Source organism: Polypterus senegalus, chromosome 7, assembly GCF_016835505.1.
Source record: "Polypterus senegalus isolate Bchr_013 chromosome 7, ASM1683550v1, whole genome shotgun sequence".
Classification (NCBI taxonomy): Eukaryota; Metazoa; Chordata; class Cladistia; order Polypteriformes; family Polypteridae; genus Polypterus; species Polypterus senegalus.
The window spans coordinates 22,064,609-22,078,455 of NC_053160.1; the positions used below are offsets into that span (position 1 = coordinate 22,064,609).

The window sequence follows — 13,847 nt, forward strand, 5'->3', positions numbered from 1 at the left end:
TTGGCCAAATCCCTTTCCTGTATTCTGTAAATAGTCCCCATAGGAGAAGAAGCCTAATCATACTCCTGACTGCATGTTACAATTAGGATTACAGTATTAAGATATGTATATGTTTGAATAAGACATTTTTATTTTCCTGTGTGAAAAACATTTTTACTTGCATATTAAAGTAAAAATTTAGCCAAATAAAGCCATACTCGAAGGAGATCCAATGGAGGACCTACCATAATTTCCAGACCTCTAACCTAGTGTTTCCTTTCCTGTTTCTAAAATTAAGAATCTTAGTAATTATGAAATAATTAATTTTGCAGCTGTAATTTTACTGTAGAATGACTAATTTTTAATCATTTTCTTTACAGAAACTTAATCAGGAAAACATCAAATTAAAGCAGGATCTTGAAGATTTGAAGTAAGTTGTGTTTAATTTGTATGCTGTAAATGTTTTGTATTATTAACATGTAAGAATGTTATTATTTTACACTATTTTAATGTTTACTTTTGCATATGTAATATCCTTACTCATCATTCCACTTTACGGTTCAATGAATGTAAAGTTATGACTACTTGAAAATGTGTGGCATCCCATGACAAAGAAAGTCTGCTGAAGACTGGCCCCTAATGTTATTTTAGTTGGCTTCACCAGTTAAAGATACCTGGGTGTTCAAATAACTACATGCACCAGAAGAAGATCATAATCTTGGGTTTAGGAGCATTCATGTCCATATGGATATTGACATAGAAAATGCTCATTTAGATTTGATGGTTTCATCTTATCATCAAGAAAAAAACACAAAGCTCAAATGGATTTTAGGCATCTTCAAAAAACTGACCAAAACATAATTTTATGTAAGACTTATTCTGTAGCGGTAATAATTCAAAATGAGAAAAGAGTACAGTAGTACATTTGTACACAGTATTACATTTGCATGAAGCCTACTATTTTTTAATAAATAGTTTGTTAGCTTTTTAAAACACAATTTATCAAGAGTAATCAAATTTAGGTTGACAAAGGGAAAAAGAAAGGAAAGAAAGTAAAATATACTGTATATACAGTACATACATTCTCCAACCCCACTAATCCAATTCAGTGCCACAGAGGACTGAAGCCTCCTCCAGCAGCATTGAGAACCAGGAAAATGTCACGCCTAGATAGGATGCCAGAGTGTCTCAAGACTGTCTTTCACACACATGCAGTCCAAATTAAAGTCATCAGGTAACTTAACATGTTACAATGTGCTAGGAAACCCAAGCAGTCACAGAGAGAATGTACAAACACCACAGAAATGGTGATTAAGTCAAACATAGGATGCTGGATCCATAAGACAGTAGTGTTGACCACTGTGCTATTGTGTCTACTGATAAAAAATACTAGCACCATCAGCACCCTTTCACAGTCCAGTAGATAATATAAAAATAACCCCACTTCGATATTTATTATATGTCTTTATATCCCTGTAAACAACATTGCACTTTTATCCTTCTGAGTTCTTCTGTTTGCTTAATAAAGCTCTAGAATTGCAGTAAAAAAAAGAAAAAGCTGCTATAAAATTTAAATAATAAGTGTATGTTGCTGCTGGATTGTTTAACAGTGTGGATGACTAACTAAACAGCAATTTGAATTTCTAGGATAACAGTTCAGTTCATACCATTTAGTCTTAGTTCTTTTATGCCCTTGAGCTGGTTACCTATAATATCCTATTAAAGTTCCAGTTTTAGAAATATGGACTCTATTGTATTTAATTTAATTTTTGTTGTCTTTTTTTGCCAATTGTATCCTGCATGTATTTTAGAGGTTTAAATTTGCAATGCAAAGCTTTCACTGAATAATATCTGAACAGTCAGACCAGCTAAATATTGTTGTTATGATCACATTTTTATTTTGTTACTTTTTATTTTTGAAGTTATTGTCTATTTTTAATTACATCACTTTGGTGCCATTTTGTTGTATATTTGTCTGTGTTATTTTCTTGGTGGTTGCCATTTTGTTCATAGTAACAGTGTCTGTTGTTGGTCGCTCTGGCATGGTGTATGATGACGTGTGGGCATGGAATCTGATAGTATCATGCACCAGTTTTAAAAGATGGCTGTGCATTCACTTTGACGTCCAAGCTTTGACTTTCTCAAACAAAACCATCATTTTTGGATGTAACAAGGGTTAAGGATTTTGAGTTAGCTTTAGGAGTTTTTGACATCTATTATTGTTTTCTCCTGTGAATTTTGATGTTTAGTTCACATTGTTTGGTATTTAGGCCCTGACTGTTTATTGACAAACTCTCCCGGTTTGCTCTTAAAGAAAGAATTCCCAGATCCCTTTCTAATAAGAAAAGTAGTAATTTTGACTGGTGTTTTTTTACCTGGTCCTAAAGGCTATGGCAATAATTTTACTATTGCATCTCAACTTTGAAATCATGGGGAATACTTTCCCCACCTATAGATAGGACTAAAATATGTTGTACCTTTGAATTTTATTCAACTAATGCACCATATGTTCTTTGAAATTAGAAGAAATTCTGTCACCTATTCATGCATTTCTTTGATTTGCAGTTAAACAAAACAAAAATAGTTTGAAAAGAACTAAATTCTTGCATATTCTACAAAACAATTCCAAAATGACCTGGATAAAATTATTGTAAGCCATTAGAAGTTATAAGAAGCACTTGTGTTGCAGTGATCCTCTTTTAAATAATATCAAAGGTGGCTTATAATTACTCAGTTGAAAATGCAGAAATGAACTTGCTTAGCTGCTTTATATTCCTGTGTGCATCATGCTAAGTATGGAAACGAGAAGGACAAGCAGTGAGATGTCTGAGAAGGTAAGAAAGAAGATAACAGCCAAACATAGCTAAGGTGAAGGCTAGAAGACCATGTCCGAACAGCTTGATGATCAAAGATCATGGAACTGCTGCTAACATTTCTGGATGCAGTTGTATGAGTGCAGTTGAGCCAAGATTGAAGAGCAAGACACTTTGATCGATGTAGAAAAAAAAAAACAAGGAAAACTTCAAAACAGATCCAAGCTGACCTTCAAGCACAAGGTGCAACAATTTCAAGTCACATAATTTGTTCTTGAATTAAAATGAGCTTCATGGTAGAAGACCCAGAAAAACTCCACTTCAAGAACAGAACAACAAAAAAGGTCAAGTACAATTTGCTAAAATGAGTGTTGACAAAAATTTTGGAAAAATGTTCTTTAAACAGATTTTTATAAATGACACCAACTTTGTGTTCACAAAAAGCAAAATTAACATTTTCAAAGAAAAGAACACCATCTCTACTGTGAAAAGTTGGGGACGGTCAGTGATGTTTTGGGGTTGCCTTGCTGCCTCTAGCACTGCGTACCTTCAAATCATGTGCAGCACAATGAAATCAGAAGACGTTCAGGGCATTTTGGAGTGAAATGTATAGGCCCAATGTCAGACATTTGTGTCTCAGCTGCAGGTCATGGGTCCCCCAACAGAATAAAGACCCCAAAACATACTTTATAAAGGATTCAAGAATGGTTGAGAAGAAAACACTGCATTGAAGTGATGCGCTTTAAGTCCTGATCTGAATCCCTTTTGAACAATGGTGGAAAAAGCTGAATCTCTCATCTGGGAGAAGGCATCTGCCAAACCAGAAAGAACAGGAGCAGTTTGCTTTAAAAGAGTGGGCCAAAATGACCATTGGAGAAGAGTTGATATCTCATTCATAGCTACAGAAAGTGCTTAATTGCAGTTGTTGTTTCCAAAGAGAGTGTCAAAGATACTAATATTTTGCCCATGCAATTTTCTTTAAAATAATATAGTCATAAATCAAAAACAAAGTATCTGTTCTATTAAATTGGAAATAAAAAATGGCAGATGCCAAACAAGTGTTTGCCAGCTTCATCTTTGATCAGAGAAAATTTTGAGTTTCTATAAAAAAAAGTGGAAGGATAATAATATTTTTGTCATTATTGACATGTTTTTTTAATTAGAGAAGGTCTTCTGAGAGAATCAGTAACATTCTGTGCTATAAAGTCATAGTAATTGTGTCCAGTGAATAGGATTGAAAATATACTGTAATGTTCATTTCTGAAACTGTGATTCAATTTAAGTGCCATTTCCTATTATTATTTATGTAAAAATGGAATGAATGTAACTTAACTTTCATTTTATTTTATAAAAAAGCTCACTTTGTATTGAAAAAAGTTTGCATTGTGTACAAAGCTGTAGTTCATATACACAGTATTTTTTAAAAAGTTTATAATAGACATTTAGTTATATTTAAAATATGCTACACAGGTCTCAATATCAGCAGCTGCTTAATGAAGGCAGCGGAGAGAAGTATGATGAGAAGCGGGTGAATTTATTAAAGGCGCAAGTGATGCAGCTAGAAAGACAGGTGAGTACTCGGTCAGCTTTAAATAAGCGTGTTTCAGAAGTAGCACTCACATTATTTTATATTACTCATTACATTTAGAGACGGAAACCCAAGGTATTGCTTATATACTGTATATCAGCACTTCATCAAAACTAATGCTTTTTTTAAGAAATGCCTCATTTATTTCGTTATAGTTATCTCTGTACAGTTGTGTGGGTAAAATATTGCCTTTGTAAGAACAATATAAAGGATGCAGTCAAATTTTGTTATTCTGTAAGATATCAAGTACTTTAGGTCTGGCTGTTATTTTTTTGAGGTAGTTATTTCTGGTTATCTGTTTGAAAATCATGTAAAATAAGAAACTTTGAATGTTCTTAATACAAAATGCATGCTATTCTTATTATTACTATAGTTTTTTTGTAATATTAGTGTTTTGTTGCTGGGTGGAGGAATGACAGTTTCAAGACTCCAAGAAATTTTGGGGCACCAACTCTTTCATTGTCTGGAGAGAAAAGCAAAAACAAAACAAAATGCGGTTCAGTGGGAAAACTCAGGCAAATGGTAAATGGATGAGCTATGTAGTCAAGTCATTGCTAGTGGGGCTTTGTCCGGGTTAGTCAGTAAATGACAGGATGCCCGGATTTTATGGCAGCTCTACCAGAAGGGCTGGGGTCAGTTGCCCTCACTGGACGGCCTCTCAGCTCCTCTGATGCATATGTGTGACAGTTGTTACGTTTCTTATTGATTTTCTCAAGACTAAACTAAATTTTTAAATTCATGTACATGAAACAGTAAGTTGTATTGTTAGTGGGTTTTTTATGTATCTCTTTGCTGAGGCTGCTGTGTAGACCCATTAAGATTCAGCTTTCTAAGGCACCTTTTTATCAACAGATCCTCAGTTTGATCTTCAGGGGCATTTCTAATTATCATCATATTATTGTGTAAGCAATTTAAAAATATGTCACAATGAAATGGGAAATAACATATATTTACATCCAGCTGTCTCTACACCCTGTTTCTGTATTTACAGTTGTCATACTGTGATAGCATGTGAAGGAGGTTTACACAATGTTTCTTCTGACTGCTAACTGTAGATGTGTCTCACTGTGCTAGCTTCATTTCTCATTGTATATGTTAACACAAAACGTCTAAGTCCTTTCATGGTCTTATTTAAAAATAAAAAAAAAGGTTTTTGTTTTATCTTTGGTCCTCATTTCAGGTGGGAAAATATGTTTAGATTTTTGTTTCCATATCAAACACTTACATTTTTGCATGTTTTCAGTTTTCTCTCAAAATGAATATACACATTTTGGCAGATCATCTGTTACCCTGATGAAAAATATGAGCAAAACAACCCTGAAAGCATATTTAAAACAAAATGGAGTAGAAAAGGTGACAAAAGGACCTTACTGAAATAAACCATTATTATTGTGTACATTGTGACACAAAACATATGGTACAAATCCTGGGAATAAAACTGTGCTGAACAGATTCTATGCTGTACATGGCTATATTACAAATGCTACTCTAGCCTGTGATAATTATTCATTCTTCTATACTTTTTATATTGTACTGTAGAATGCTGTGAGCAGAGTATAGGGCCATTCATGCCTGGATTTATGCTTGTTCAAGGAGGATAGCTAGCTTGGCGATGGACCAAATGAAATATTAGATTTAGAGGGGCTACATAAGGAACCTGAAAAAGAAAGTAGCACAGTTGTTTGAAGCCCCAAGGCTAAAATGTAGTAAGTGAAGTGGGAAGTTTCAACATTAAGTATTTAGCTGAATACCGAGGAGCTGTTGCATAAGACTCTGCAAGAATAACTAAAGCTGCCCATCTTAGTTGTACAGTTTCTGGACCCTAATGGTATAGAAATTTGAAAATGGTGACAAAATAAGGGACCTGCTATCAGTGTCACAAATGTTTTAGGAAAATTATCTGAATATGTGGACTCAGCTAGAGTTCTGTTTGTGCATGAAAGGCTATCAAGTGTAAAGGGAAAGTTGAGACCACAGATCAATCCTTTTGAAAATCACTATTGAAATATAAATCCCGAGAGTCAAAGCAGAAGCCAGAGCCAGTACTTCTTAATAGCACAACTAACACATCCACAAAGACAGCTTTTTCTTTGATATCCAGAAACATGGATAGTTTCACATACAACATAGCGCTGCATTCATGACATCAGCTATGTAACATCCAGAACCACATACCCTAGTAAATGTCTTTCATGCTGTGATGATGGCAACACAAGGTGGTGCCCTGGGGAAAACAAAATCTCAATGAAAACTCCACAGAATACATTCTAATAACCGATAAAAAAATCTTTATGTGAAAAACTCTAAAATCTGATTCAGTGCCACAAAGAACCCTTACTGAAAAAGGCTTAATCAATTGTCGAAATTCATAACTATTTGATTTTACTATTATTATTTAGTAATTTTTATGGACTTGCCTAGACATGGATATAATTTGAACACGACATGGTTGTTGGTGCCAAACGGGCTGATCTGAGTATTTCAGAAACTGCTGATCTACTGGGATTTTAACATACAGCCATCTCTAGGGTTTACAGAGAATGGTCAGAAAAACGGAAAATATCCAGTAAGCGGCAGTTCTCTGGGTGAAAATGCCTTGTTGATGCTAGAGGTCAGAGGAGAATGGCCAGACTGGTTTTAGCTGATAGAAAGGCATCAGTAATGGAAATAACCACTCATTACAATCCGAGGTATGCAGAAGAGTATCTGTGAATGCACAGTACATCAAACCTTGAAGCAGATGGGCTACAGCAGCAGGAGACCACAACGGATGCCAGCCACTCTTGTCAGCTAAGAACATGCAACTAAGGCTAAACTTCACATGGGCTCAACATTATTGGACAATAGAAGATTGGAAAAACATTGCCTGGTCTGATGAGTCTCGATTTCTGCTGTGACCTTTGGATGGTAGGGTCAAAATTTGGCATCAACAACATGAAAGCATGGATCCATCCTGCCTTGTATTAACGGTTCAGGCTGATGATGGTGGTGTAATGGTGTGGGGGATATTTTCTTGGCACACTGTGGGCCCCTTAGTACCAGCTGAGCATCATTTAAATGCCACAGTGTGCCTGAGTATTGTTGCTGACCATGTCCATCCCTTTATGACCACAGTGCACTCATCTTCTGACAGCCACCTACAGTAGGATAACGTACCCTGTCACAAAACCAATATCATCTCGGATTTTTTTCTTGAACATGACAATCAGTTCACTGTAGTCAAATGGCCTCCACAGTCACCAGATCTCAATCCAGTAGAGCACCTTTGGGATGTGGTGGAACGGGAGATTCGCATCATGGATATGCAGCCAACAAATCTGCAGCAGCTGAAAGATGCTGTCATGTCAATATGGTCCAAAATCCCTGAGGAATGTTTTCAGAACCTTGCTGAATCTATGCCATGAAAAATTACGGCAGTCTGGAGGCCAAAGTGGCCCAGTGCTAGCAAGGTGTAACTAATAAAGTGGCCGGTGATCACTCCACTGTCACCGGCACACTACTGTTTTGCTGTGATAATATATATAAATACACATTACAAAAAATGTATGTTGTTTACATCTGTTATATCATCTAAATATACAATTTCTCTATCTTTATCTATACATTTCACTTTTTCATTTCTGAAGCTTGCTGGGAGAATTAGTGCAGATCTGTTCCTCTGAATTAAATGACAACTATTAAGTTACGATGATCCAATAATCTATATATATAATTCACTAAGGGCACGCAAGACAGTGACGCAAGCAAGACAGAGCCCGCCAACTCCAAGACCATGAGATAAGCTCGACAGAGCCCCGCCCACCAACTCTAATCCTCCTTCCACCTCATGGGATACGCACGACAGTGTCATGCACGCCAACTGTAACCTTCCTCCCGAGTCCAGCGTCGCTCTCGAGGTATGCAACAATTCACCAAACACAGCCTTAGTCGCTTTCGTCTGTGCAAAAGTCCACATGCACCTCTGAGCCACGTTGACTTTACACCGCACGCAAGACAGAGAGCCACGCCCACCAACTCTAAGACCATGGGATACGCACGCATTTAGTGTATAAATGGATATAAATAATTGCATGTAAACGATTCGCCAAAATCTGTTGTATGTAAACGATACTGCTTAAAACGTTATTGTTTTTTCATCAGAAAAAATTGTTTCCACGTCTACTTGTATTAGTTTAAATGGCACTTTTACCACTCGCAATAGGGTGGACGCGCTGACTTATCGTGTTGACTGGGCAACACAGTGAATGTGGCGTCTATCTATGTATGTCTATTTTTTCTGTAGCCTGCTACAGGAAGGTACTCTCTCGACTATTGGCATTGGTTTCGCTCCTTGATATTTTCGTTATACTGCAATGGTGGTTTTCTAAGCCTTTGTTATACTGAATTTCTTTCTCACCGTTTTCCGTTCCTATTCTTACACCACCATATGCTACGGCGGGCTTCGCTATAATAGTATATATATATATATATATATATATATATATATATATATATATATATATATATATATATATATATATATATATATATCTCACCTTCCATACATTGAATGTAGCTGGATTACAGAAATGACAATCTTTATATATAAAAATTATAAGGGTTGTCTATCTGTCACAAAACAAACACCCAGCCCTGGCCTTTGAAGCTTGATCTTCCTTTGAAGTGACAACTTATACCATAATACATACCATGTGACCCATAATTTTGGCGTCTACCTCATGGTAACACTGAAATTTGGCTTTGAATTCCTCTTTCGCTTGCACAGATGCAACGATGCACCTGACCTGACAGGATATGCACAGCCACATACCCTGTTGAAGTGCAACATGCCTACAAACAACAAAAGTGCAGCCATGCAGCATGTGCAGTGTGAGCCATAAATTGATGATGTGGGCCATGGTGGCTGCAGAATTCTGCTCTGATACTACATGCACAGCTACACACCACTCACAATGAAGCCCTTGATGACACGCACACAATATGAACACCCCTTGCACCACTGACAAGAAAGGCAAGTTATCTATGGTCAGGCAATCACACCGCAGGTCTGACATTGAAACAACCTCGGTAACTCATGACAATGGCGTTAATTTTGTTGAAGTAACTGAGATTGCTGTGTTGCGTGAGAGGTGCACACGTTCAAACCACATACTTGACAGGATAAGAAACACACCAACAGGTGCTGAATGCAACCTGTGTTCCACAGGCTGGCGGATCATCTTTATTACTCACATGACTCTGGTATTTATAAAACCTAACAAACTTCTTACCACATTCCACTCATGAACAAGGTGACAGCACCCCCTAAATTGTGACCTGCATTACTGTATCTCCTGTCATTTTACATCATTGTGGGTTAGGTTTAACCAGCCTGCATCTACAAAACAACACCCCCTTTATTCTTAGAAAAGAATGGGTCCAAAAGTGGCTTAAGTACTAGTGTAACCTATTAACTACGTTTTATGATGTTATATTTGACATCATCTGTGCAGCATTCAGCCCACGGTCATGTACTTGGTCAAGCGTACAGTTCATTTTACTGTGTACACCATACCTGTCAATAACTTTGAAATGCACAACCTTGCATTTTTGAAAAAGTCACCACAGTTGTCCACCCGAATGTCACCATTCACTTTGCAATATGGATCAAGAACCACCATTAACCAATTTTTGAAGTAAAAAAAATATAGGCGGATTTAAAAACACACAGACACAAAACACCAACTAAGCAATGGACCCAAGCCTTAATGGAACAGAATGCACCCCGATTTTTTATTATATAGCTCATGGAGATTCTTTATTTTAGAATGTGATAGAAATAGATCAACGGGAGACAGCACATTTCAGTGAGGAAAAGTAATTAGTAAATTTTATTTTTTTTGGTGGTAAACATTTATTTAATCACACAGTGTATTAAGTATGTACTAATTTTAGGCTTCAATGCTGATGTTTTTGTCCAGTTTGTTGCTTTGGATCAATCAATTTTGCATCACATTTATAACATTACTGGATACTGCTATTGGTGATGTCCTGTACAAAAGAGTTCTGTAGCAATCTCTTCCACACCATATACCAGCCAACCTGGTGCCCCCTCCCTGTGGTCCATGCTCTTAAGCTTTTACAAATAGAAAGCAACTTAAATAAGAATACAAAGTACATGCACACACAGATGACATACAGCTTCCACAAGTTGACACATACTTCCTCACCTCTTTTACACTGGACCCACTACAGCTGTAACACACAGTACGTAAAGCTTCTGGTTTAATGTTTCACCACATTCTTGTAATGGTTAGTCTTTATGTTTTTATTTTTTCCAATAACACTTTTCTTTTGTTTTTGACTTCCACATGATACCGCCTCTCACTATGTTTTCCATTCTCTTTTATTTGAGAACTAGACAAACACATATGTACTAACAAGTCAACAGCTCCACATCTTTGACATCTATTGGAGCCTCTATGTTTAAAATTCATATTCAAGTTTATCATTATACTGTATTGGTGAGCTTCAATCCTTTCATTTGCAATCTATTTGAGAGTAGGAGGTCTGCGTGTTCAACTAGTGCTAAAAATATATTTACAAAGATAAAAACAGATACTACTGAATATCCTTCTAAATTTTTGTATAAAATTAATAAGTCTAATAGTAATGTCATTCATTTAATCGATGAAGAGATGAAAACAAGGTGTCCAGATTCTAACAGAATTCTGGTAGACTTAAACCTCTCCAGAGTCTGTGGTCTTTATTTGTTCAAGAATACAATCACTTTCTAATGTTAGACAAAAGGCTCTCCACCTTTCCTGGTCATTATATATTATACTAGCTATTCCCTGCGGCTTCGCCTGCGTATTAGTGAAACCCCACCCAGCTCTCTACTCCTGACATCACTCTTCCCCCTCCCCTCGGCCCACAGCCTCTGTCTCGGATTAGTGTAAATATATTGCTCCTGCAAGCGAACTATGATTCTTAGCGCAACGAGAGAAGTTGCAAAATCAACCAGAATGTTAATGGATTTACATCTTTTTTTTTTTCTATAATTTGCTTTAAGTAGTTCTCTCGTTCACCAACTAAACGGAGTTAAGGTTACGCTCCAAGGCAGACTCGTGAGTGAGGAGGGCCCTGCCCCCCTCCTTGCAGCCCGATGAGTCTCTCTTGGATTTGTGCTAATAAATTGGTACCACAAGTGAACTATGATACTTAGCGTGATGAGAAAGTTGCAAAATCAATGGAATGTTCAAGCAAATTATACAAAAAAACCCGATCTAAATCCGTTAAGTAGTTCCCTCATGAAAAGTGGAAAGACATATAAACGGGTCTAAAAAACTATAAGAAATTTTGCTCTAGTACCACGAAATTTTTAAAACAGTTTCTTAGCACGTCCTCATGGTTTGGGAGATTTCGTGATGAGTGAGTCAGTGGTATTTGGCTTTTATATATATATAGACTAGCAGAATACCCGCACTTCGCAGCGGAGAAGTAGTGTGTTAACACTAGAATTACCAGAGCCTACGAAAAAACTCGTAATTCAGTCCCACCTTAAATTGCTTCTTAAATCCCTTCACACCTCTCTGCCTGTGTCCTTTGTCCTCTAAATGTGCTGATAAAGATAATCTAGAAGCAGCCGGCTATTCCATCCTCCCACCAATTTAGAACGTGCACGAACTTCTCTCAGCTCATGCCTTGATTGAGTATCTGGGAGTGCAGTGGAGTTTTAGAGTGGAAATAATAGATTGTTATTTGGAACACACGCATTTCATGTCTGTTCCGTTTCTACAGTAATCTGTGTAAACACATTGTGAAAACAGAAACGTTTTTATATTCTAGTAGTAGATGACAAAATGTAGGCATAAACTATATAATGTATGAAGCCTGAAGTCCAAATATCAAAGAAACATTTTCACAAAAGGTACAAACATAACACAACAATTGCGCTTTATGAAGTTATGAAAAAGAAAAGGAAAAATTTTAAAAATAACGTAACATGATTGTTAATGTAATTGTTTTGTCATTGATATGAGTGTTGCTGTCATATATATACACTAGCAAAATACCCGCGCTTCGCAGCGGAGAAGTAGTGTGTTAAAGAAGCAATGAAAAAGAAAAGGAAACATTTTGAAAATAACGTAACATGATTGTCAATGTAATTGTTTTGTCACTGTTGTGAGTGATGAGTGTTGTTGTCATACATATATATATATCTACATATATACACATACATATACACACACACATAAATACATACACACATACATACATACACACACATATATACACACAAATACATATATATACATACATACACACACACATATATAAACATATATATACATATACATACATATCTACATATATACACACACAGCTATTTCAGATCAGTGCAATACGCTGCTTGTTAAAACGGATGACTCCGCTCTTACGCAAGTCTGCGTGGATATTATGAACTATCGTATTTGTTCAAGTTCTATTTAAATTTTAAATAGAAGGAATTTTTATTTAGTCGACAGAAATATCTTTGGTAGGAATGGTAAAAACAGACAGGAATATTATTCGTGAATAAATCAACTCAAACCTTAAACAACTTATAATATTTTGCTCTCCATAAAAATATATCCTGTCTAAATTATACAAGTTAGAAATAAAGTAAACGTTAAAAGAACAAACATTCACATTTCTTTACTCTTATGTAATTTTATATAAAAAATAAACTTAGATTTTAAATATCCCAAAAGATTTTGCTCTCCATAAAAATATATCCTGTCAAAATTATACAAATTCAAATATGAACATGCTGCATAACAAAACCTAGAAATATAAATAAAATGTGTTCCTTTCAGCAATAACAAATCAAATCATTCAGTTGTCTTTGCTCATATGTCATTTTAGAGCTGGACGCCTGGCATCTTTTTTTGGCAACAAGTTCGTTTCTGTTTGGTGTGAGGTTCTGTGTTGTGGAGATTCTCAGAATGGATTGCAGGTGCTCATCAGTGAGGCGACTCCTGTGTGCTGTTTTGTTAGTCTTTATCACTGAGAAGAGCTTCTCACACAGATATGTGCTACCAAACATGCACAAGGTTCGAGCCGCATGTAGACGGACTTTTTTTGTTCTTCGAAGTCACCAAAGCGCAGTGCAAACTCAGTGCGCTCGGTTTATCAGCAAAGTGTGTATTTGGGAACACCGTAGTGACGACTTGGTTTAACATTACTTGGCAACAGAGAAAGTCCGCTGAAGTGTCAGATTCTTATTTAATTATGCTGCTTTCTGTATCTTCTGCATTGCATTCAGGTTACCCTGATGTTTTGTCTCTCAGTGCCGTCTTAGATTAAATTCTGTAATTACAGCCACATTAGCTCCACAAATGAGACACACGGGTTCAGTAAACATATACTCCCATCGGTTTTTAAAGGCTCTATTTTCAGAATCAACTTTTCTCTTCAGCATCGTGTGAGCTAGCTTCGCAATAACT

The 13,847-nt window shown here is 36.3% G+C and overlaps 1 protein-coding gene across 1 annotated transcript in view; it reads left to right on the plus strand.

Annotated features, from left to right (window-relative positions):
- Positions 1-13,847, plus strand: part of LOC120532397 — a 319,948-nt gene that overhangs the window by 48,425 nt on the left and 257,676 nt on the right. Inside the window, exons 2-3 of the mRNA XM_039758350.1 lie at positions 360-409; positions 4,263-4,362. Coding sequence (XP_039614284.1) covers positions 360-409; positions 4,263-4,362 — 150 coding nt within the window. The remainder of the gene's footprint in view (positions 1-359; positions 410-4,262; positions 4,363-13,847) is intronic.